This window comes from Cherax quadricarinatus, chromosome 72, assembly GCF_038502225.1.
Source record: "Cherax quadricarinatus isolate ZL_2023a chromosome 72, ASM3850222v1, whole genome shotgun sequence".
NCBI lineage: Eukaryota > Metazoa > Arthropoda > Malacostraca > Decapoda > Parastacidae > Cherax > Cherax quadricarinatus.
Window position 1 is genome coordinate 7,184,137 of NC_091363.1, and position 27,347 is coordinate 7,211,483.

General features: G+C 37.8%; 1 protein-coding gene across 8 annotated transcripts in view; it reads right to left on the reverse strand.

Annotated features, from left to right (window-relative positions):
• Positions 1-1,829: 1,829 nt before the first annotated feature.
• The window catches only part of LOC128701320 (mucin-2-like), a 648,393-nt gene continuing 622,875 nt past the window's right edge, over positions 1,830-27,347 (reverse strand). For 7 of the 8 annotated variants that reach the window (XM_070100363.1, XM_070100362.1, XM_070100361.1 and 4 more), the window contains 7 exons: positions 26,867-27,052; positions 26,346-26,468; positions 23,149-23,394; positions 21,219-21,335; positions 15,085-15,357; positions 13,183-14,542; positions 1,830-10,543 (listed from right to left, as the gene is read on the reverse strand). In XM_070100363.1, coding sequence (XP_069956464.1) covers positions 10,119-10,543; positions 13,183-14,542; positions 15,085-15,357; positions 21,219-21,335; positions 23,149-23,394; positions 26,346-26,468; positions 26,867-27,052 — 2,730 coding nt within the window. In that variant the 3' untranslated portion in view covers positions 1,830-10,118. The remainder of the gene's footprint in view (positions 10,544-13,182; positions 14,543-15,084; positions 15,358-21,218; positions 21,336-23,148; positions 23,395-26,345; positions 26,469-26,866; positions 27,053-27,347) is intronic. The other variant, XM_053794985.2, reaches the window with a different exon arrangement.

Below are 27,347 nucleotides of genomic sequence, written 5' to 3' on the forward strand. Positions count from 1 at the left end.
TCAGCAACGGATTAATTTGATTTCCATTATTTCTTATGGGGAAAATTAACTCGACTAACGATAATTTCGATTAACAATGAGCTCTCAGGAACGGATTAATATCGTTGGTCGAGGGTCCAGTGTATTACTATTTTTGTACAGCATTTACTTTGGAGATAAAATGAAGCTAATGGTTGATAAAACCATTGCGGAGATGAATCGTAAAACATTGAAGTTATATAATTGTACCATACTTATATCACCAACATGTTAAACAATATAATCTTATTCTCAGTATCTGTAATTTTCCCAGTCATTAAAACATTAATTGCATCCCCTTTATGTTAATATGCTAGAATCAAACCATACCACAGGCAGAGTTAGAACCTGCAACCAGAGAGTATGGTTTGTCATTACAATTTTGTGAGTCATGCTAGAATCCTCATCACCTGTAATCCTAATCAAACCTATATTCCTTATCTATTAAACTTGATAAAAGACATATAGCATGAACTAAAAGGATATTTATTTCCCTTGTTTTTGCTGCAACTCCTTGTATTCATTGCAACTCCTAAATTTGTACTTACAGAAATTGACATTCCCTTTTTAATCTTGAGTTTGCCTGAAATGCTCTGCATGTTAATTAAGGAGCTTTCTGCATGCACCCCTAAACATCATTCATTTTTGCACAAACATTATATCATGCTGAGATAAAATATTATTATTACAATGAATTATTTTTTTTTTACCACATTGGCCATTTACCACCAAGGCAGGGTGGCCCGAAAAAGAAAAACTTTCATCAATTACTCCATCACTGTCTTCTAGAGGTGCACTTACACTACAGTTAAAAAACTGCAACATTAACACCCCTCCTTCAGAGTACAGGCACTGCACTTCCCATCTCCAGGACTCAAGACCAGCCCACCAGTTTCCCTAAATCCCTTCATCAGTGTTACCTTGCTCACACTCCAACAGCATATCATGTCCTAAAAACTATTTGTCTCCATTCGCTCCTAACACGCTCACTCATGCTTACTGGAAGTCCAAGCCCCTCGTACACAATGAATTACTACGTACCTGTTATTCCTTTAGTTTTATGTCACTAAAACAAAAATATGCTTGTTTTTGTGCACAAGAACACTTCATTACAGTAGGGGAATGGGAAGCAATAAGATATGACACAAGGAAAGGAAGGAAAGCTCCAATTCTTTTGTCAAAAGCCTTTCACTACCATCGTGTCACTTCCCTTGAAGGAATAACATTGTACATCTCATGTTTGGATAGTGCACAAACATGCTTGTAGGATTTCTAACATCTAAAAGTAATGATAGTATGAATATTATATTTTATTTCCATCAGATACACATAGTATACATCATAATAAAATTATCAGGTCATAAAGAACGAGATATTTGCATATGCTTTATTGAGACTTACACTGAACACCGTGCGGCAAGTTTGGCAACGTTGTGTAGTACAGAAAGGCTTGGAGTCTCACAGCTCATAGGCAGGGTTAGAATTGCAACTATTTAAGAGTCATCCCAAAATTTAAGGAACTTAACTAATGTTTGGTTTCATACTATACATAATTACTTATTTATTTAATGTACAGTACTAATTTGTATGGGTGATGACAATGTCTATGGGTAATTTGGACTGTAGACTGAAACCAATTCCAAGAGTTTCATTACTTTAGAAAAATCAGGTGTTTTGCACTATCAATCTTCTGTAAAAGACTCTGAGGGACTTGTGAACACAGAACCAAGGGAAGTATTTGAATTAGGAAGACTATAAAATTAATGATGTGTAAAAAAAAATAAAAATATATTTGTTTCCCCTGACAATACAAATCACTGATTTAAACAAAACCCATTGTTAAATAATGTATCATTAAGTACCCTGTTTTTTTTTTTTTTTCATTATTAAATTTCAGAACAAATATAAGGTTCACTACAATTTTCTTCACAGGAAAGTGTTGTAATCTAGGCATTTTGTTAAGCCTCATACACAGTACTGGTATATATATTTTTCCCTATTGAATACAATAATGTTTCTACTTTCCAAATATGCTTGGCAAGAAGAGCTAATAACATTCTGCAGTGTTTTTCTACAATTTGTTTGCGGCATCAAAAAGTTCATTTCTATTCTGAAGAATATTTTTTAGACTACATTTATTACTCTCACCACGCACAATAAAAATATTTTATACTTTATAGATAGTGCATATAAATTATCTATGACAACCTGATTTATTTAGTTTACAAGAGGAATTAAATACCCTGTATATGCCTCCAATGGCATGATATGTGCAATAGAAAAGAACACCATTATGGTGGTCTAGAATACAGGACCTTTCAAATTCAGTCGAGGAACTTGAGTATCAAACTCATGAAGAAAATAGCAACACTTATAGCTGCTGCAACTCAAACAGTAGTGTTGCAGCAGAAGAACAACAACAGATAAGGCTTATGCCCTTAAAATAAAATGGAAAATAACAATGATACTGTTATAATAAGAGCTACGTTTTCTATCAAAATAATTTTTTGTCCACTCAGCTTTTACTGTGCTTATAATATAAATGTCTTTATTATGATAAATTTGGCATCAAAGTGATACATTTTGGCAGACAATTAAAATCTATAAAAGGCTGCCTTGAAAAATCACAGTACATACACACAAGTTAATAGGGTCAATTATATCAAGCTTTGTGAAAATATATGTTTATTACCTTGTGAGGCTTGATGCACTTGGTCTCCCCATTTGTGCAGGAAACTAGTAAAGTTAATAGTGAAAAGTGAATCCGATATTAAAGCACCTAACAAGTAAATACAAATATAGATAATTCAAAGCTGACTGCAGTAAACTTTCACGAAGCTTCGCAAATCTAATCAGTTTATTGATAAATAGCTTATGATGGCATGCTGTATTGTATGGCAAAAATTTCATGTGTCTTCTACAAAAATGTATATACATATTGTATATATACTCCATCTTGATAATTTTCAATGCCAAAATATGATAAAACCCACTATTAACAGAGACATATCCAGGATCATGTCATGTCATGTTATATGGCCTCTTCAGCCATAGTATGACTTGACCTAAATGCTGAGAGTTGACATAACAGTGCATTTTGTGATCATTTCCATGGACTGACTGAAGTTTGGAACTTACATAGCAAAGCTCAATCATACAATTTGCCTCTTTATATCCATTAATTATTAAATTTAAACACAAGTTTCCAATTATCAAAAATCTGTATTGTAGTTGCAAATATGGCACATCTCATTACCTGTCTTAATGCCCATTTTGTTTTTATATGGTTAATTTCTATTCAGACTTTTTACCATTGTTCTTACTTGTATATATTCTGAACACTTCTCCTTAGGAAGAAAACACTTCTGTCACAATTGTCCTTTTGGCTACTAATTTGTTGATGGTGGGATATAAGTATCCCACATTAATGCCCATTCTGACAATTCTTTTGATTTCTTTTAACTTTTCATTATAAGGTATAGTACTGTATAGTATAGTATATTACTGAGCATTTACTAATGTCTTTTAAAATTTTAGCATTAATAACAAAATAATTGACAGCAATAATAATTTTGAAGTCATCTACTTGAGCATAGTGCTTCCCCATGATTTATTTTTTTTTAACACTGGCCATTTCCCACAAAGGCAGGGTGACCCAAAAGGTAAGAAAAAAAATAATAATAATAATAATGAAATAATCCCCTACATAATGTCTGAAAATATTAAAAAAAATCATTGCTTTATCAGCAAATGATTAGCCAACACAAAACCCAGGGATGCATATTTTCTTTATGGAGAGCATTGTTCGGAAAAGTTATACATTAAGAAAATCAGGTATAGGTTTGAATAAATGTGTGTATGAACATGAAAGTGATGTTACAAGAGAGAATGACAGCAGTGTTGTATTCTTTCTCATTTATGACTTACACAGTGTAGTTTTTGATAATTGTAAATTAAATGTTTAAATCTATTCAATATCTGAAAAGGTAAATTGCAGTCAAAACAAGCTAAATTTTCTTGATACTTATTTTTCTTATGGAGTAAAAAGTTGTATAAATATGAATTTGGTACATAGGAATGGAACCTCACAGTAGTAGAGAAGGCCAAGAGACCATACCTGAAGAGGGTTTTGGGGATCAACATTCATGGTGGATCAGAGCCTGATTAACCAGACTGTTACTGTTGGCCACATGCAAACTGATGTACGAACCACAGCCTGGCTATGGCAGGGTAAAAAGGGAGTGATAGTAATGGTGGTGGTGGATGTTCACTAGCATTATCACCACCATCACTCATTCCCTCCCCCCACACCCCCTACTGTATGGTCTTTTGGCTTTCTCTTACTTTTCTTGCTAAAGTAGCATCTTGATAATGGTCCAGAATGGACCAAAATGTCATCCTAAGGTTCCTCACCCGAGTGCAGGTTTTTATTGAATTGCTCCAGCCATGGTAGTATGACCTCTTTATTCTTTTAACTTGATATGCAACTTCTAAATTGTACATAATGAAATCTATCCTAACCTTGCTAAAATACTGTATGTAATATAAAGTAGCTTAATCCTACCAAGGTTATCTAAGGACAGCCTAAACTTAATATCATTTAACATCGATGGAATACAGTACAATAATTCTGTCATGTACAGACCAATTTTTTTGAGGAATTGTAACAATAGTATAAACTCTTCTTACAGTAAGTTATTTAATTTTAAGCCAGGTACACTACTCATGTTTTGGTAAGAAGACATGCTCTTTAAACAGAACTTGCTAATTTAGCAAACATCATTTTGCCAAACAAGACTATTATAAATTAACTGTTGGAATGACTACAAAAGTCAGTCTGAAAGTAATGAAATTAATATACAGCATTTTCATGTTAATACTTTTGGCTGAACTTCAGTGTGCTTGGTTATGATTACACATAATAAATGGGTAGCATTAAGTTATATGTTAATTTTAACAAGGTTAGGTTAGGATACTAAGTTAGTTTTGGTGCATAAATTAAAAATTAGCATATCTTAATTCATGTAAATATATCTTGTCAATGAATAAGATAAAAAAAAAATATATAAAATTGTTTTAAAGAGAGTTTAACTCATTTTGACTGTCTTTATTCTTGTGCTGATGGGGTTAGCCTAAAAAAAATTTGACCCTGTACACAGTGCCCCTTTCACCCTTGATGCTGGTTAAAGGATCTTGATCCAAGGAAATGGAGCTCTCATCCCATTTCTTGAATCAAATACAAGTGCACTCCATTCCCCAGGCGCTATACGACTTACAAAGTTTAGCAATTCAGGCATGATCTGGGATGAAGTCATGGGATAAACGACCTCAGAACTGTCTATGGGGAATCATAATCCCATGAATACAGTTACATAGTGAAGGACCATTACTGTCTCTCCACAGCAGCAGCAGAGGGTGGCAGATATTATATTCTTAGGGAAACACTAAACCTGTAGGGGTTGTACAGCATCTGGGAAATGAAACTAGTCAAGTTTGATACAAGGGAAGGGTAGCTGCAATACCTTGTATCAAGAGTCCTCTCCTCAAGGGAGGTTCCTTGACACTGGTGAGGGGCTCTTGATCTAGAGAATTGGATCTGTGGTCCAGTTCCCTGAATTAAGCCTGAATACCTCCCCTTCCCCCCCACAGGTGCTGTATAATCCTATGGGTTTAGTGCTTCCCCCCTTGATTATAATAATAATCAAGAGTCCTTCAGCATCACAGTACCCATCTTGATAAGGTATGGTAGCAGTATCCCTCTATCCTTTACACCAAGAAATCGAGCACAACTCTATGCATACTGGTAGCACCAGCCACTCTTTCTGCTATGCACATTCTCTTTCCCCTCAACACATTCAGTGTGTTTTTTCAACTGTCATGATCTGTGTATGGAAGGGCAGTGATGTAGTTTACTTGCATCAACAAATGCTGTTTTTTACCTCTGATTTTTCACTATCTGCTCTCAGTAGCAACTATTATGGTACTACATTTTGAACTATATCTATCTACAACTGGAATTGATAATGGAAGAGGGAAAATTTACAGAAGTGTTGGCAGGTGTGTACACCAGGGAGGCAGTCTGCAGTGTTACTGAATGCAGTGGCCAGTGTTTCCACAAATCACACACTGCTTCAGTGTTCTATTTTCCAGTCATGGTCTAAATACATTTAACCCATGATTATGAAGTCGTCACCATGCATTATTAATACGTATTCTCACGTATCCCTGAACGTGATATGGTCAGGTTTCTAGGGGTTCTCTTTGATCGTAGGTTATCCTGGAAACCTCACATTACCTCTCTGAAGGCAACTTGTCACAGCCAGCTGAACCTTCTTAAAACCCTTGCTCATCTTTCATGGGGAGCTGATCGTTGAACTCTCCTTTGCCTACATTCAGCCTTCATTTTTATCGAAACTCGATTATGGTGACCAGATCTATTCAGTGGCCTCTCCTGCTACTCTCTCTAGCCTTAATCCCATCCATCACCAGGGATTACGTTTATGCATTGGTGCTTTTCGCTCTTCCCCTGTTGAGAGCCTCTTTGCAGAAGCGAATCCTTGTCCGATCGCCGTGATGCCCATTGCCATCGCTAATATGTTTGCTCTCATGATCTCCGCAATCCTTCCACATATAGAATAGTCACCGATGTTAGTAGACATTCTTTATTTGTTCATTGCCCCTGTTTGCTCCGTCCCTTTTCTCTTCGCCTACATTCACTGTTGTCTTCCCTTCAGTTACCACCTTTCTATGTTCATGTGGCATCTAACTTTTCCCTAGCCCCCTGTGAAGTTCCAGCTATTCAAGTCTGTTCTTTCTCACTCCCTTGCGCGAAAGCCCAACTGCCTACGGTAGCTTCCTGCTCTCTTTTTCTTGACCACTTCCACTCTCATTTTCATGCAATCGCAGTGTACACAGATGGCTCTAAGTCTTCTGGCGGCGTTGGATTCACAGCAGTGTTTCCGGACAGTGTCGTGCGAGGGCATTTACTATCCTTGGCTAGCATTTTTACTGCTGAATTGTATACCATTCTTGCAGCACTTATCCATATTGCATCTATGCCTGTCATTTGTGGTCATTTCAGACTCCCTTAGTGCTTTACAGGCTCTACGAAAATTTGATACACCTCACCCCCTAGTTCTCCGTATCCAACTTTGGTTACGCCGTATCTTTACCAAGCATAAAGATGTTTTTTGTTGGGTCCCTGGTCATGTTGACATACAAGGCAGTGAACAGGCAGACACTGCTGCACAGTCAGCAGTGTCTTTCCAGTTTCATATAGAGGTGTTCCATTCAAGGACTATTTTGCTGTAATAGCTACCCACCTTCACGCCCGTTGGCAACAGCGTTGGTCTGATCTGCTCAATAACAAACTTTATTTTATTAAACCGAGTATAGGTTACCGGCTGTCTTCTTGTCATCAGTGTCGGGTTGGATGACTACTCTCTCCCGTCTTCGCATTGGCCACACTCGTCTTACTCGTGGGTATTCCAGTATCGGTTAGCCACATTCTGTTAGACTGCCCACTCTATCAACGAGCCTGCAGAATTTACCTCCAACGTCGCGTCCGTTCTGCTGCTGCTCTCTCTACCTTTCCTTCTTGCTGATGGACCCTCCTTTAATCCGGACTCTCTCATTGACTTTTTGACAACTGATTTACTCCACAAACTCTGATGATACCTTTAGCACTCCCCTCAGCCCTTCTACCTCAATCTCTTGCTACCCTCTACCCGCGCACTATCCACTGCCCTGTTGTTCTCCGTACCCTAATAATCATCCCTCTCCCTTTTGCCACCCGATACCCTTGCTTCCTTCCCTGCCCTGCAGTGCTGTATAGCCCTTGTGGTTTAGCACTTCTTTTTGATTATAATAATAATAATATGCATGCATGTCCAGTGCATAATATACTGGTTCACATACACAGATACATGAAAAAAAAGTTTGTCTTACGATCAACCCAGCTGTGACTGAGGTTTGCACCCCATAACATATTTGCCTGGCCTTTAGCAAGTAACTAAACTGTAGTGCCAAGGCCCACTCAGCCACAAGCTGCTTAATGAGGAAGGGGTGATAATTTTGCTCATCACATGCTACTCCACCCTAGGAGTCACTCATAGTGGGGGATTTTAGGGAATATTTCATCACTCTAGCACATGCACATGTTGGGTATATAGCATGTTCAAAGACTTGAATATCAACCAGTTCATCATACAACTGATCCTGTTGTAGAAAATAGTATGTACAGAAATTCTGATAAGTTTGTGTGTTTTCTGACTCACTGGTGCTTCAATATTATGGAAAAATAATTTTGAAGAAATTTAAGTTTCTTGTCCCCTATTAATAAATAGTCCAACCCAGAATATAAAGTCCAATGACCCCAACTGTAATGAAGACTCGTATACTTATGTGTCAGAATGTGGTAACTGTAAAAAGACAGAAGAAAATTAAGCATCTATAGCACACTTTCGAGCGAATATGTAGACTAGTAACTCCATGATAAGGACATGTGTGCCATGACTTGCCTAGACTTGTGCAGTAAAGAAAATACATGGAGCTAGCATTTCTAGGTTTCTCTCAAGAATGGCAATTTTGGTTATTTTGCTTTCACAAAAATTTCGAAATCAAGCAGAAAATATTTTTAATAAAGTGCAGGAATAACCAACATACAGAACATAAACAGTAAGTTTCTACAAATAGATAAAGACAAAAGCCTATAGTTTTGTAATCATTCATACTGGTCACAAGTTCCTATGTAAATATATCTAGATACTATATATGGCAAAACTCTATTTTCAATATAATTCTACATACTAGTAACTAAGAACAATATAGGAACACCAAACATGGAGCATTTGTAGCTTTTATAACAAAATACAGTAATATTATATAATATTATACTGCCTTTAAGCAAACACGCAGATGCTGAAACCACGATAGCAAGTAATCCCAGGTGTATGTACAATCACAAGCTCTTAACAGAGTGGCTATCCTTATTTAACAAACTTATAAGCAATACTTGCATAACATCATTGCTTTCAGAAAACAAAATATATTTAATAAATTCTCAGGTGATGTAACTTGTCTGGGAACACTTAATTGATAGCATTTTATCACACACGTAGCACTTTCTCATCACATAAACTCTCCAGAGAGTAAATCTTTAGTGTAAACAGACAAGAACAATAACTCAACGACTAACAAAACACTTGGCTTTACGTGGCACTATCACTATTAGACTGTAAAAGCTGTCAGCATCGCATTAGTGGCTTATCACTTGCACAAGGAGACATGACTTTGTACTTTCTCCAAAAAAAAAAAAATAAAGAAAAAAAAAAAAAAAAATTAAGGAATATTTGCAGACTTATAAAGTTCCTTAGAATATATCTGTCCAACTAGGCAGCAAAAAAATGGCACTTAACTAATTTTTGTAGGTTTTTGGACACATGAGATTCAAAGGCATCCTAAAAAAAAATTATGATTGCCCCCTCTATAAACATTAGATATCAGTATCACTTTGAGTCTTTCTATTTCCTGTAATATGTATCAGTGTACGTACATTGCCTAGTTTTATTTTTACCTCTTAATTGCTCTTCCATGGCACAGTGGGGCAATTTCAGTAACTTCTACCCTGTTCAACATAGGTCACTACCTGACTAGCTCAAAAATATTACAACAGTTTAAAAAAAAAAAAAAACTGAAGGACTCATTCATCATCATCCATGTACTAGTGAACTGATCTTAACTTGAGAACAGCAACAACTTTACCATCTCACTTTTGACTAATGTTACAGATTTCACTTCAAAATAAAGGAACTAAACTTGATTCAGAATATGTAGTGCTATATTCTTTTAACAAGAAATTAAAAATTGAAACCCAACAACCAATGAATCAAAGCCATATAACATCAACATTCTCAAGATGAAGCACTAGAAAACAAAACAAAAACAGACTTATATCTAAGCACATATAACATATATATATGTATATATATATAATGTATGTACTGTACACACAGCTTTACCATCACTCACACTTGGCAAGTTTATTCACTGGTAAGTTGTACTGGAATATGAGTGTGCTTCAGGGATGTCAAGAGCAAGTGCTATGCGGAGGCTGTTTCACCGACTGTTCCTACATTTTCATTCACATCCCTTCCTCCTTGACTTAGCTCCTCATCCTGAAACACATATGGACCATTAGGCTTTAACATAACAGAGTCTGGTGTCTCTTCCTTATTACTGATCACAGTTTCTTGAGAGTCCTGGAACTCAAAGATATCTGGTTCTATGTTCTGGGCCTTGTGTGTCAACTTTTCAGCTTTTGAAACATTTGAAAATCCTTGATCCTCTTTTTTATTAGCCACAAAGCCTTTTTTATCAACTTTGTTTTTAATGGAGCCATCAGTTGTTTCCATTTCTACAGTTTGATGACCCTTTATGTCCATTGTACCACTTTCCTCTCCAACCAAATGCTCTTTACCAGGAGTCTCGCCCTCCAACTCTGTCAGCATTAACTGGTCATCATAATCTAGTAAGAGAAAAATACTTTATTAAAAACAATAACAAGAAAGACTGAAGAAAAAGGCTAAACATGATGACCACAAATGCATCCATGAAATGTGAAAAATAGTTGTAATTTTTCAGCACCCTCAATGCCAATGACAACACTACAAAAGGATGCTTAAAAGTATTTCTAAACAGTGGTAAACTGTTGGAATGTGATAAAAAAAATACATGCTTCAATCAATGAAGATCTTAAAAAATATAATAAACTAAACATACTCCCACTAGAAAACCTCTGGTCCTGTAACTAACTAAACACAAATTGGTAATCGCCTAATTTTTTAGGAGCAATTTGATTTCATGGAACAATGTGAATAGCCCCTACAAAACATCACTAGCAGTTTCACATTCTGTTATTAGATAAGACAGAATAATTTACCAAGTTTGTGGTTAAGTCACAAAAATAATGATGAACATAACACTGATATAATGTATACATAATTAGCTATCCATGGATGCCCATGTAATCAATGATGCATCCTGTGTCATAATATTCAATATCTAATTTCATTTACTTTTTTTAATAAATATATACTCAATACTCTACATTCTGTACTTTTCCATTTTACTTATACAGTAGTATTACATTGTTTAATTAATGTATACATGATAACTAAACAAAACAAAGCTACAATACAGTATACAGTGAGAAGTATTGGGCAAGCAGATAGCCTGCCCTATACATCTCACTCTTGATAATTTCCGTAGTCATCCTCAAATCTCACAGTCTGTGAACCTACGTATGAAGGTTGCATTTTTACCACTCGATAAGACAATTATGATACAGCCATTGGATTAAGGAGTTAACACATTTACTTTAAGTGCCACTGAAAATGCAAGGTAATGGAAAAACTCAAAAGCAACAATGGATGGCAGCTGCAACTGGCACACCAGAGGTCTGGCATAAATTTAACATTACAGATGTACTTATGAACTACAGGTTTGTATCCCTTTTTCTGAAACCCTTATGGCCAGCAGTGTTTTGAATTTCAGAATGAAGGTGGGGTCTAGGGCAACACCCCATAATCAAACATTAATACTGCAGCAAAAACGTATGAATATTCACACTAAGTGGGATAAATAAAGACTACAAATACTACTACAGTTTATTTATCCAGTAGTATATTGATAAATGAAATAATGGGATAATTATAGACCAGGAACATGCATCTGCTATTCTCAGCGAACAGCAGACACACGTGTGACACTACAAGCGCTGAGACAACTGATGCCAATCTGGCTGTCAGTGCCGCCATGTGGCAGCACTGGAGTTACGTAGAGATGACAAGCTCCACACATAAGAACATAAGAAGGAACCCTGCAGCAGGCCTACTGGCCCATGCGAGGGAGGTCCTTCACATTCCATCTCGCTAACAGAATATTTGCCCAACCCAATTTTCAATGCTACCCAAGCAATAAGCTTTGATAATTCTATTTACTCATGTGCAAGTCCCACTCAAATCCAACCCCTCTCACTCATATGTTTGTCCAACCTAATATGTTTATCCAACCAAGGAAGGAGTATGGCATCTGACCTAGTAACACAAACTAGTCAGGTCTAGGCTAGGCTAGATATTTTTAGCACGCTATTTACATCCCCTTTATTAATTCCTGTTTCCCATATATATACCTCCACGAAAATACTTCAGTTTTCGGAACTTTCGAATTTCAGAATTTCGGAAAAAGGGATACGGACCTGTATAAATAAACGTCATGGAATGAAGTGCCCCAATTGACCACAAATGCAGGTAGGGGTCAATTATGGTCATCTGTGGCAAATAATTTCTCTGGTGTTCCCTCAGTAAGAAGTCAGGTCCAGGTTAACTGCAGCTCTGACAAGGACTGAGATATGAGGGCTCTGAAGATATGCATGAACAAGATGTCAATGAACTATTAGAAAAGGATGACAAAGAGTGAACTGAACAAATGCTAGAGGAGCTCAATTCTCAGTTAGGAGGCAAATTAAAAACAAGGATGAGGAACAACAATTTGATGAACACTGCAGGAGTTACATGAGAAATTCCATGTTATTGGGAAAGTTGCAGAATTCTTCACTGGGATCCTGATAAATCTAGAAGCATTGGTCTGAAGAGGATTTTGGAGCAAACAATGTTTTATCATCAGTTGTATAAAGTATTGTAGGGTAAAGCAGACCAGAGAAGCAATACAAAATATTGGGCATTCCAATATAACCATCAACCATGGCAACTATGTCCACATCAACATAAGAACCACAGCCATCCACCTAAGCCAAGTAGGGACACATCAATCCTCTTCACATGCTTCCATGTCAACAGGCAATGACACAATTGTAAACAACTCGTAGCATGAACAGCTCAAAGCCATGGTAAGTGAGTTCCTGGGTTGCCATAAGTTCAAAGCCTCCATGCAGTGAATGACTTAAAACTGTATTAATCTGTACCTAATAGAATTTAAAATAAATTGTATGGCAAAACTGAAAGTACCTGGAATACCGCCAGCCCTATTTGTCCCTTGTATTCTTCACCTTGCAAAGCTTTCAGAAACACATCTTCCACATTATGAAAGGATTTAATGTAGATGAGTTTAATATTAGAACACCTATCTATACTGAACTTTTCTTACCTGAATTGTCATCAGGTTCCAAGTTGAAGCGAGGAGTCCTTCGTCGGCGACCTCGACGAAGAATTTTCCTTCCTCTCTTTGTACTAACACTTCCTGTTTTAGTATTTCTCCCCCGGCCTCTATTGCGATAGCGTGCTTTTCCATGTGAACGAGGACGAGGAGAGGGAGTAGATGGTGGTGACAAAACAACAGATGAATCAGATGCATCATCATCATCGTCATCTACTTCGTTATCTACATCATCCTCAGCTATCTCATTGACAGTGTCAGTGGGTTTTGTCTCTTCTTGATCAAGAGCTGGTGTTTGTTCTGATGTGTTGTCATTAGAAGCTTGTGCTGGCATTAGCCTAATGTTATCAGATATTGTTGGCTTAGTGTCATCAGATGGTACTGGCTTTGTATCATTAGAAGTTTGTGTTGACTTTGGGCTGTTGCCATCAGCAGATGGCGTTGGTACTGTCTTAATGTCATCAGAAGTTTGTGCTGGTATTGGCCTATTGGAATCAAGAGACTGTGCTGTTACTATCTGTGTGTCATCAGCTGCTGGTGTTAGCTGTGGCCTATTAGTATCCAGTGGCTTGTTGGTATCAGCTGGTGTTGACAATTGCCTAGCAGTATCAAGAGTTGGTATTAGGAGTGGAAGTGGCTTACTAGTATCCAGAGCTGGCACTACAAGTGGCCTATCAAGGGTTGGCAATGGGTGCGGGCTAGTAGTACTGCGAGTTGGTACTGGGAGGAGCCTAGGTGTATCATGAGTTGGTAATGAGAGAGGCCTAGTGGTATTATGAGATGGTAATGGGAGAGGCCTAGTGTTATCATGAGATGGTAGTGAAAGAGGCCTAGTAGTATCATGAGATGTTAATGGGGGAGGCCTAGGAGTATCAAGAGTTGGCATTGGGATAGGCCTAGGAGTATCAAGAGTTGGCATTGGGATAGGCCTATGGGTATCGAGAATTGGCATTAGGAGTGGCTTACTAGTATCGAGAACAGGTATTGGGAGTGGCCTAATACTATCAATATTTGATACTGGCAGTGGACTAGTGGCATCAGTTTGTGTTGGAACTGATATAGGCAAAACACTGGGGCTTGGAATAGGGGAAGAAACAGTGGTTTTCATGATAACCTGAATACAAGAAGAAGTAGGTTTAGGTGTGGGGGCAGAAGTTGCAGTGGAAGTAGAAATGGCACTGGTGGCTTTTGAAATGGCAGTATACAAGCTGGCATTACTAGAAGAAATAACATCTATGGCAGGAGATAAAATGTTAGCTATTTCTGGAGACACATCGGAAGCGAGTGATGCACGATCAACCTTGAATGCCTGCCTTTCCTGCTTTTCTAACCGCACTTCAAGTGCATTCACCTGTGAAAAAAAAATCTCAAATAATTTTTTATATTAAGAGATACAGATAAATACAATCATATTTCTAGCATTTAGAAGCATGTCATGTGTGAAATAAATCCAGAAATAGACAGATAAATCCCATATGGCAAGAAAAAATGAAATGGAAGAAAGATCTGTGTATTTTTGCCTTAATCAGACATACTTCAACTGATATTTTCTGTCCATTGGGTTTTATCTACATACAGATCTCCCTCACTTTATGCAAATTCATTATTATCCTATATAATTTATTAGTAGATCTGTATATACAATTTACAATCACTATATATGATCAACAAGATTCATCAGGTATAGTGAAGATATTTATTTTACGTAACTGTTATGGCTTAGCCTAGTATGGATGCTAAAAGCCTGGAATACATCTACAGCATAAAACAAGGGACACCTGTACTAATCAAGGTTTATGATACTTGTATCAAGACATCTAGTAATTATATTTGTTTGAACTGTATATCTATTCCCACATTTAAAGTAAATCTACAAATTTATCCGAGACGTACATGTATAGGGGCATTACTGTCTTCTCCTTCTGTTACTTCATCAGTCTCATCAACATGTTCTGCTCCTTCTAAACTTTCCAACTCTTCTAGATTCTCACGACTATCTCCACATCCTAAATCCAATGCTTCTTCTGATGGGCAAGATATGACTGCACCTAAATGAGACAGTGTTTCATGGGATATATGCTGCTCGTCATATGTCAACTTGCTACGGTTGGAGAGTTTAAGTGCTTGCAGACGAGGATGGTACACACACAACTGCTTTACACATTTCTGTAAGATGAGAAAAGAAATTTTAGAACATCTCATGTACAGTACTCTCAAAGCATGTTTTGTCTATGTGGAAGATGAAGGGATCACATGTATTTGCCCTATTATCCTAAGGCCCCTTGAATGACAGATCCACCTATATCAAGTGATTCAAACTCTCAATGTCTGTATATTCCAAACATACTATACTGTGTATCTTCAGCCAGATGTCAACCTAAGACTGATCATTTTTTTCCATTACAAAATCACCATTTTACCAAATTATGTAATTAGTTAGTAGTAGGTTGGTAGACAGCAACCACCCAGGGAGGTACTACCGTCCTGCCAAATGAATGTAAAATGAAAGCCTGTAATTGTTTTACATGATGGTAGGATTGCTGGTGTCCTTTTTTCTGTCTCATAAACATGCAAGATTTCAGGTATGTCTTGCTACTTCTACTTACACTTAGGTCACACTACACATACGTTTTTTTTTTTTTCAACAAGTCGGCCGTCTCCCACCGAGGCAGGGTGACCCAAAAAAGGAAGAAAATCCCCAAAAAGAAAATACAGTGGACCCCCGCATAACGATCACCTCCGAATGCGACCAATTATGTAAGTGTATTTATGTAAGTGCGTTTGTACGTGTATGTTTGGGGGTCTGAAATGGACTAATCTACTTCACAATATTCCTTATGGGAACAAATTCGGTCAGTACTGGCACCTGAACATACTTCTGGAGAGAAAAAATATCGTTAACCGGGGGTCCACTGTACTTTCATCATCATTCAACACTTTCACCACACTCGCACATTATCACTGTTTTTGTAGAGGTGCTCAGAATACAACAGTTTAGAAGTATACACATATAAAGATACACAACATATCCCTCCAAACTGCCAATATCCCAAACCCCTCCTTTAAAGTGCAGGCATTGTACTTCCCATTTCCAGGACTCAAGTCCGACTATATGAAAATAACCGGTTTCCCTGAATCCCTTCACTAAATATTACCCTGCTCACACTCCAACAGATCGTCAGGTCCCAAGTACCATTCGTCTCGATTCACTCCTATCTAACACGCTCATGCACGCTTGCTGGAAGTCCAAGCCCCTTGCCCACAAAACCTCCTTTACCCCCTCTCTCCAACCCTTTCGAGGACGACCCCTACCCCGCCTTCCTTCCCCTATAGATTTATATGCTTTCCATGTCATTCTACTTTGATCCATATATATGTATATATACACATCCCTCTGGGTTTTCTTCTATTTTCTTTCTTCTTGTTCTTGTTTATTTCCTCTTATCTCTATGGGGAAGTGGAACAGAATTCTTCCTCTGTAAGCCATGCGTATTGTAAGAGGCGACTAAAATGCCGGGAGCAAGGGGCTAGTAACCCCTTCTCCCATATAAATTACTAAATTTAAAAAGTGAAACTTTCATTTTTCTTTTTGGGCCACCCTGCCTTAGTGGGATACGGCTGGTTTGTTGAAAAAAAAAAAATGTAATTATGTAATTAGTTAGTAGTAGGTTGGTAGACAGCAACCACCCAGGGAGGTACTACCGTCCTGCCAAGTGAATGTAAAAGCCTGTAATTGTTTTACATGATGGTAGGATTGCTGGTGTTTTTTGTCTGTCTCATAAATATGCAAGATTACAGGTATGTCTTGCTACTTCTACTTACACTTAGGTCACACTACACATACATGTACACGTTTATTTATACACACTCATCCGAGTTTTCTTTGATTTTATCTTAATAGTTCTTGGTCTTATTACTTTTCCTTTTATATCCATGGGGAAGTGGAATAAGAATCTTTCCTCCTTAAGCCATGCGTGCTGTAAAAGTCAACTAAAATGCCGGGAACAATGGGCTAGTAACCCCTTTTCCTATAAAGATTACTAAAAAGAATAAGAAGAAGAAAATTGCCAAAGTGGGAAGTCTGAATGTGCATGGATGTTGTGCAAATGATAAGAATGAGATGATTGTGGATGTTATGAATGAGAAGCTGGATGTCCTGGCTTTAAGTGAAACAAAGCTGAAGGGGGTGGGAGAGTTTCAGTGGAGAGGAATAAATGGGATTAGGTCAGGGGGTTCAAATAGAGTTAGAGCTAAAGAAGGAGTAGCAATAATGTTGAAGGATAAGATATGGCAGGAAAAGAGGGATTATAAATGTAATACTTCAAGGATTATGTGGAGTAAAATAAAGGTTGGATGTGAAAAGTGGGTTATAGTAAGTGTATATGCACCTGGAGAAGAGAGAAGTAGAGGAGAGAGAGAGATTTTGGGAAATGTTGAGTGAATGCGTGGGGAGTTTTGAACTAAGTGTGAGAGTACTTGTGGTTGGGGATTTCAATGCTAAAGTGGGTAAAAATGTTGTGGAGGGAGTAGTAGGTAAATTTGGGGTGCCAGGGGTAAATATAAATGGGGAGCCTTTAATTGAGCTATGTGTAGAAAGAGATTTGGTAATAAGTAATACATATTTTATGAAAAAGAGGATAAATAAATATACAAGGTATGATGTAGCACGTAATGAAAGTAGTTTGTTAGAGTATGTATTGGTGGATAAAAGGTTAATGGGTAGGCTCCAGGATGTACATGTTTATAGAGGGGCAACTGATATATCGGATCATTATTTAGTTGTAGCTATAGTTAGAGTAAGAGGTAGATGGGATAAGAGGAAGGTGGCAACAACAAGTAGGAGGGAAGTGAAAGTGTATAAACTAAGGGAGAAGGAAGTTCGGGTGAGATATAAGTGACTATTGGCAGAAAGGTGGGCTAGTGCAAAGATGAGTAGTGGGGGGGATCAAGAGGGTTGGATGAGTTTTAAAAATACAGTATTAGAATGTGGGGCAGAAGTTTGTGGTTATAGAAGGGTGGGGGCAAGAGGAAAGAGGAGTGATTGGTGGAATGATGAAGTAAAGGGTGTGATAAAAGAGAAAAAGTTAGCTTATGAGAGGTTTTTACAAAGCAGAAGTGTTATAAGAAGAGCAGAGTACAGTGGACCCCCGCATAACGATTACCTCCGAATGCGACCAATTATGTAAGTGTATTTATGTAAGTGCGTTTGTACGTGTATGTTTGGGGGTCTGAAATGGACTAATCTACTTCACAATATTCCTTATGGGAATAAATTCGGTCAGTACTGGCACCTGAACATACTTATGGAGTGAAAAAATATCGTTAACCGGGGGTCCACTGTATATGGAGAGTAAAAGAAATGTGAAGAGAGTGGTGAGAGAGTGCAAAAGGAGAGCAGATGATAGAGTGGGAGAGGCACTGTAAAGAAATTTTAATGAAAATAAGAAAAAAATTTGGAGTGAGTTAAACAAGTTAAGAAAGCCTAGGGAACGTATGAATTTGTCAGTTAAAAACAAGAGTAGGGGAGTTAGTAGATGGGGAGAGGGAGGTATTAGGTAAATGGCGAGAATATTTTGAGGAACTTTTAAATGTTGAGGAAGAAAGGGAGGCGGTAATTTTATGCACTGGCCAGGGAGGTATACCATCTTTTTGGAGTGAAGAAGAGCAGAGCAAAATGTAAGTGTGGGGGAGGTACGTGAGGCATTACACAGAATGAAAGGGGGTAAAGCAGCTGGAACTGATGGAATCATGACAGAAATGTTAAAAGCAGGAAGGGATATAGTGTTGGAGTGGTTGGTACTTTTGGTTAATAAATGTATGAAAGAGGGGAAGGTACCTATTGATTGGCAGAGAGCATGTATAGTCCCTTTATATAAAGGGAAGGGGGACAAAAGAGATTGTAAAAATTATAGAGGAATAAGTTTACTGAGTATACCAGGAAAAGTGTACGGTAAGGTTATTACTGAAAGAATTAGAGGTAAGACAGAATGTAGGATTGTGGATGAGCAAGGAGGTTTCAGAGTGGGTAGGGGATGTGTAGATCAAGTGTTTACATTGAAATATATATGTGAACAGTATTTAGATAAAGGTAGGGAAGTTTTTATTGCATTTATGGATTTAGAAAAGGCATATGATAGAGTGGATAGGGGAGCAATGTGGCAGATGTTGCAAGTATATGGAATAGGTGGTAAGTTATTAAATGCTGTAAAGAGTTTTTATGAGGATAGTGAGGCTCAGGTTAGGGTGTGTAGAAGAGAGGGAGAATACTTCCCGGTAAAAGTAGGTCTTGGACAGGGATGTGTAATGTCACCATGGTTGTTTAATATATTTATAGATGGGGTTGTAAAAGAAGTAAATGCTAGGGTGTTGGGGAGAGGGGTGGGATTAAATTATGGGGAATCAAATACTAAATGGGAATTGACACAGTTACTTTTTGCTGATGATACTGTGTTTATGGGAGATTCTAAAGAAAAATTGCAAAGGTTAATGGATGAGTTTGGGAGTGTGTGTAAAGGTAGAAAGTTGAAAGTGAACATAGAAAAGAGTAAGGTGATGAGAGTATCAAATGATTTAGATAAAGAAAAATTGGATATCAAATTGGGGAGGAGGAGTATGGAAGAAGTGAATGTTTTCAGATACTTGGGAGTTGACGTGTTGGCTTATGGATTTATGAAGGATGAGGTTAATCATAGAATTGATGAAGGAAAAAAGGTGAGTGGTGCGTTGAGGTATATGTGGAGTCAAAAAACGTTATCTATGAAAGTATAGTAGTACCAACACTCTTATGTGGGTGTGAAGCTTGGGTTGTGAATGCAGCAGCGAGGAGGCGGTTGGAGGCAGTGGAGATGTCCTGTCTAAGGGCAATGTGTGGTGTAAATATTATGCAGAAAATTCAGAGTGTGGAAATTAGGAAAAGGTGTGGAGTTAATATAAGTATTAGTCAGAGGGCAGAAGAGGGGTTGTTGAGGTGGTTTGGTCATTTAGAGAGAATGGATCAAAGTAGAATGACATGGAGAGCATTTAAATCTGTAGGAGAAGGAAGGCGGAGTAGGGGTCGTCCTCGAAAAGGTTGGAAGGAAGGGGTAAGGGAGGTTTTGTGGGCGAGGGGCTTGGACTTCCAGCAGGCGTGCATGAGCGTGTTCGATAGGAGTGAATGGAGACGAATGGTATTTGGGACCTGACGATCTGTTGGAGTGTGAGCAGGGTAATATTTAGTGAAGGGATTCAGGGAAACCGGTTATTTTTATATAGCCTGACTCGAGTCCTGGAAATGGGAAGTACAATGACTGCACTCTAAAGGAGGGGTTTTGGGATATTAGCAGTTTGGAGGGATATGTTGTGTATCTTTATACGTATATGCTTCTAAACTGTTGTGTTTTGAGCACCTCTGCAAAAACAGTGATTATGGGTGAGTGAGATGAAAGTGTTGAATGATGATGAAAGTATTTTCTTTTTGGGGATTTTCTTTCTTTTTGGGTCACCCTGCCTCGGTGGGAGACGGCCGACTTGTTGAAAAAAAAAAAAGTAAAATTCCACAACTATCTTATATGGTGTTATAATTTTATGAGCAGACATGTGGCAAATAACTTATAAACTTATAAATTACCTGTCACTGGTGTCATAATTATTGTCTGCAAATGGCAAACATTTCCACTTTGCTTCTAAATTCTCATATTTGTAACAAACTTTTTGACTTTCATTCTCAAGCATCACTATTTATTATAATTCTTGTAAGTCTGAATTAAAATTTAATTTTTTTAATACTGTATGTTAATCAATAATTATTCAAAGTTTTTATTACAACATTTTGAAATATGAAAACCAACTTTCAGTGAAAGGTTCCAGGAAACACCAGGAATAACATTATGTCAGCTAATTTCTTATTATATCAAGAATGAGCTCTACATCCACTTTAAATTTTACTAATCTTCTGCACTCCCTTTCTCTGTCATATCTATATCTTCGGTCATCATTTATTTGTCCCTCCTATTATGCCATCTTCAGATCTCAAAAAGGTTACTTCTCACCTGCCTATATCGTCCAGGCCCTCCAAATTTTGGCATGTCCTCACAATACAGACAGTTACCACAAGGTGTCGTCGTTTGACAGCCAGGACACTCTCCACAGTAGTACTTGGTTCTCACCTGAAAAATGCAAATACACTGCTTAGTAAAATTACAATAATAATTATTTTTCCTCATATTTTTTGGTGTTCAATGTTCAGCAGTGCGGGAAAAACAAGGGAGAAAGCTCGGCAGCAATGCAGGATCGTGACCTTTAATGACAACCAATGTTCTTTGTCTCAGGTAACAGGTCAATTTAGTCACCTTTTTGATAAAAGCATGCATGTGTGAGTGTGTATACAGCCTCTCCTCACTTAGTTACATACTCATTTACTGATGACTTGAACTTACAATGGGCTCTCTGACCAGAATGCATACCTAAATAATGTATATTAGAGCTGATTTCCTCTATTCTTTTTATTACAATATACAGTATACTACTGTATATACATTTAAAAATATACCAGAAATGTTATAAATGGTGCAAAGGTGACATTAAAACAATATCAAGGATGGTTGACACAAACCCACTACCATTATAGTATGCTCCTCACTTGACAACAAATTCGTTTACCGACATGGTCTCAGGAACGAAACTCCGTCGTTAAGTCAGGAGAGGTTGTATGTACATACACACATGAATGCATGATTGTGAGCGCATGTGTATGTTTGAACGTATATGTGTATACACGTACATACATGTTTATGGGCATGTATGTGCATGTGCATAGGTGCATGCACTCGTGTATGTAAACATACATACTCACTTTTTTGTGATTGCAGGGGTCAATTCTCAGATCCCAGCCTTGCCTCTTAACTTGCTACTCCTCAGGTTCATTCCCTCTTAGCCTTGTGGGTCCTATCATACCTGCTCTTAAAACTATACATGTATATGGGCCCTGCCTCCACCACTTCCTCACCCTGCTGAGACAAGGAAAACTTTCTAACCACTTTCTGGCTTATCTGTAACTAGCTTCCAGCAGTGTCTCTGAGTTCCCATTTCTTGCCTCTCAAACAGCCTATCCTTGTATGTTGTATAAAGAGCCCATAATGACTGTTGAGATTCTTGAAGACTTCTCAGATTTGCCAGATGACATGGTTGCAGAGGTTGGTTATATACCTAGAGGCCTGATCAACCAGGCTGTTACTGCTAGCTGTACGTAAACTGACATACGAACCACAACCTGGCTGTGCCTCTCGAGCTTCCTCTTAAAGACAGCTAGGGGTCTAATGGTAATCCCCCTTATATATAATGGGAGGCAGATGAACAGTCTTGGACCCCTAACACTTAATGTGTTGTCTTTTACTGTGCTTGTGGCACCCCTGCTTTTCATTGGGGGATGTTGAACTGCCTGCTGAGTCATTTACTTTTATAGGGAGTGATTGCTGTGTGCAGATTTTGGACTAGTCTCTAGGATTTTCCAAGTGTATATTATCATGTATCTTTCTCATCTTGTTCCAAGGAGTACAGGTCAAGGGACTTCAACTATTCCCAGTAAATGAGGTGCTTTATTGTGTATGAACTTGTTTTAGAGGAGTCACAAGGATATCAGGAAAGATTTCTTCGTTTTCTAAGTGGTCGGGTGCTGGAATGACCTTGATGAAGAAGTGGAGGCAGACTGCATGCATACTGTAGTTTTAAGAATAGACACAACAGGGCCCACAAGGCTAGGAGAGGGTGAATGTGGCAAGCTGAAAGGCAGGGCCAAGAGTATGACTCAACCCCTGTAACCACATATAAGAGAATACATAAATTAAAGTAAAGAGTAAATGCACATCATACACCATTAAGTTAAAAATAATTAATAACCAAATACTGTATACAATATTGTTCAATGTGAGAAATGTGTCAGGATGGGAAGAAAAAACGTCAGCACTGCATGCTGCCACCGACCTTAGATGGGCTTACCCGGCTGTATGGCTGGGCAAATTTCTTTTTGAGCATTTTTCTCATTAACTTCATTTTATCATTGTGTGTACTAGGTTGGCCATCTGGTGTGGGACTGGATGCTCCAGAGCTGATGCCCATACTCTCTGCCATGAGTGAGTCAGTCGAGTATGGTGATGGCTCTCCCGCAACACTGAGGGCTGCACGCACTTCTTCCATTTGCTGCTGCTCACACACCCTCATCTCACACACCTAGTTAAGGAAACATTATTAATTTATATTATCTGATAAAACCTTAATTAATTAATAATAATAATTTAGGATTTTATGATTCTTGAATACCTGTAATTTTGAAAAATTCACAAGTATTCACACATCAACCACAATAAAAAATAATAATAAACTTTACATTGATGAGTGACATTATGATCATCAAGATCATAAGTTCAAGAAATGAGGTTGCTCTCAACTAAGAATTGAAAGCATAAATGGATTCCTGATTCTTAACAGACACTGTTAGCCTGTTATAAAACCTTGCAACATCCACAACCTAACATAGCATCAGATGGCTTCACTTCTACAAGGCTTAAAATCTGACCTGAAATCTGCTGAAATCTGACCTGACATTGCAAGGGGGCTAGTATTACTAAATATAAAAAGAGAAACTTTTGTTTTTCTTTTTGGGCCACCCTGCTTCGGTGGGATATGGCCAGTTTGCTGAAAGAAGGAGAAAAAGAACAACTTTATGAATGCATTTCTTCTTTTTCAGGTCACCCTGCCTCATTGGGAGACAGCTGGGGTTAAAAAAAAAAAAATCTCTTTTTGCAACAGCCACCTCTTAGTGGGTAAATCAATCACTATCCAGCCCTTTCCTAGAACTCCTTCAGGGTTGGTACTGTAATAATTGTTCCATTATAACCAATGGAAATGGACCATCTCATGGCTTATCAGGTGGCCCTCCTGTGAGATAGTAGATAGCCATCTGGCAGGGCTTCTGATGATGAAGGTTGCCCGTGGGTCCAAGAGTGGCAAATGAATATGTAAGACTCCTGGCATTAGCTGGAAGACATATACACAATTGGTGTTCTGGTCTCATCAGGCAATTTTGCTAAGCCTTGCTCAGTTAAATGTTGAAGGTGTCATCCTAGTGTTGAGAACCAGGCGATTTCCAGGAATAGCAGCACTACTTGCTGCAGTGAAGGTGGGCAACAGTTAGGGAAGGGTAGGTGTTTTTGTTTATTTTCAGAGATAATACTTCTCCGTTATTACCTTAACCCATGAGAAATTATACACCTTACTTTCCTGGATCCCCAGTTACTGACACCCTCTACCAACCCAGGCATGGACATGGACTCTCCTTGGAACTGAGAACTGCTTTCAAACAATCACTTCTTCCCTTTGGTACCTCTGACCCTTCCCTACACACTGACCATGGAACCAGCTTCACCCACAATGCAATGATGATTCAGGGATTGTACATCAAATGGCAAAATGGCTTTTGACCATCTTCCAAAAGACCTATATAAATATTTAATGACACTGATACCACAACACTCCAATCATCCTTATTTGAATTCTAAGAATTCGTCATCTACAAAAATCATTTCCCTACAAAAATTCATTATTTTTTAGCCATACAAGTTGTGAACCTGCAATTTAACCCTTAAACTGTCCAAACGTAGATCTACGTTTACATTCGTAGCACTCCAACATTGATTTTCTCCATTTGAAAGCATGTAAAAAAAAATGTACATCTACATTCGAAGCGCTATGCGAGCGAACGTAGATCTATGTTTGGACAGTTTAAGGGTTAAGTCACAACTTCTAGACAGTTCAATTTGCAATTTCTCTCTGGCTAACAAAAAACATAATGTCCTGTGCTGTCAATTTATTTTTCAAGTTCTGTAAGAATTACGCAAATACCGTATTGGATATACAGTATAATTTACAGGGTGGGTGATACTTATGAAAAAAAAAATTCTGGGTCTTCTACTCTCATGATGTCAATTGTATTCTTGCTGTTTTTCATCATTTTTTCATTTCTTAATCATCACTTGTGTATGCAGTGTACTTGTTAGCAGTAAGCCAATAAAGTACCAGATGTTTTTATTTGGTTGTATTTCTTGAACAACTTTTCATTCTTTCTGCATTTCTTGTCTTGTATGCTTGTGACTGGTTTCAAAGTTGTTCTATCCTTGTAGCCTTGCAGTTAAAACAAAAGCCTGGGGCCAAGCTTTTATTTGAACTGCCTGTTCAATCTGGCTGTTGCTGTTAGATGCCTGCCATCTGGCTGACCTAGCACTTGATGGAGGTAGGGGTCCAATTTCCTCCTGATAACTGCTACCACTTGCTGTGGCAATATATTCAATATCTGATGGTAACATATGTTTTTACTTCTCCTTTATACATTCAACATCTGTGTGCACCTTTCTTTCCTTCTTTTTGTCATTTGAGTTATTTAAGATTTTTGAGCAGTTCTGCAACCAACCCTCAAGTATGCAGTAAGAAAGTGGAACACTCACCTATTCAAACAAGATAGAAGTATGCTACAAGAAATGGCTATGTGAGTTAGATCTCCTGTCCTTTGAGGAAATACAGAATAAAAGGTGATATGTGCAATACATACACAATGTTCCCAGACACAGAAATGATAGACCAGGAAAAAGACCTTCTTAGGAAAGGTTCCAGAACAAGAAAACATAGACAGAACCTAGAACCCAACCAAGAAAGCCTTATGGAGAACTGCTTAAAAAAAGCTGTTCACAATGTGTCAGGCCAGCTACTGGAATACTGTATGCAGATTTAGTATGGTGTTCATACCTATAAAACATATGGACAAGATAAAAAAAAAGTCAAAGAAAAGTTACAAAATTGCTATCATAACTAACAGACATGAGCTACAAAGAATGCCTGCATGCACCAGACATGTCCACACAGGCTACTAGAAGGCAAAAAAAGCAGAGATGATGAACACACAAGGAAGATTTCCTAGGACCATCAAAAGGATAACAAGAGGCCACCGTTGTATTTTGGTATATCACTGTGATTGAGATATTTATGCCTTTCTGGAAAGAATGATAGTTGAGGTGAAGGTATATTAAAGGCATGACAAATTAATTTTTCTTCTTTGGGTTACCTCCCTTCATGGAAAACAACTGATATGCTAAACAAAAAAGATATATAAAGTGTTTATAAATCTTTACCTTTCTACGGGCTGGAGGCTGGGCGGCAGCATTGTGAAGGCAAGCATAGCACTCGTTACAGTCACTGGTGCGTTGGCAACCATCACATCCTCCACATTTTCCACGACCCTTTTTTCCACTTGTCTGTAATATAATACAAATCTCAATTTCTTGATAATGGAAAAGGAATTGTACATCTCATATGAAGAATATATTGTGTTCAGTTCTGGAGATACGTCATAACAATCTAAAATTTGAAGAGATGGACAGCTTCCAATAAATAAATTAATCATATTTTGTGAATGAACTTTAAAAATTATTCTTGGGTTGAAGAGCACTAGATTCTAATTATTATTATTACAAACAAAACTCTGCGCTAAACCCACAAGGGTCATACAGCAACTTAGATACTAATATATTTTGAACATGCACAAACTGCTTATATGAAAAGACAGCTGTTCAAAATCTGGCAGAGCAGGCATGATTCCAGTTATAAAAAGAAAAATAAAGCTCAGGCTTTAGACTTTTGATTTTCACCTTACCTTCCGTCTCTTCTTTGCATCTTCTGGCTCAATTTCAGCTAGTACACAGCGTTTGTACACACATACTTGCTTCAGTCTATTGGGTCCTCCAAACTTGGCTTTATCACGGCAAAATCTGCACTGGCCGCAGTCTTCAACTACTTGGCAACCCTCACATTCTCCACACCCCTTCCTTTTCCTGCCCATCTGCAGAATTCATCAAACTTTGTATTTATTTAGCAACATACAGATATGATTTTTCAGAACTTTGATCATACAACTGTGTATCTTAAAGATTGACAGCACAAATTTAAATAAGAAAAAGATTCCATGAAGTCAAAAATCTAACTGTAATTATAAAACATTTGTGGCTATTATTACACTGCACCTTTTAATAACTGTGTTAATAGTAATCTTAGAAGGAACAGCCTATTAAAGTTTGAATGACACTTCAGGCATTTAATAATACTGCGAGTGCTTAACCATAAGTAAAATTTCTCAT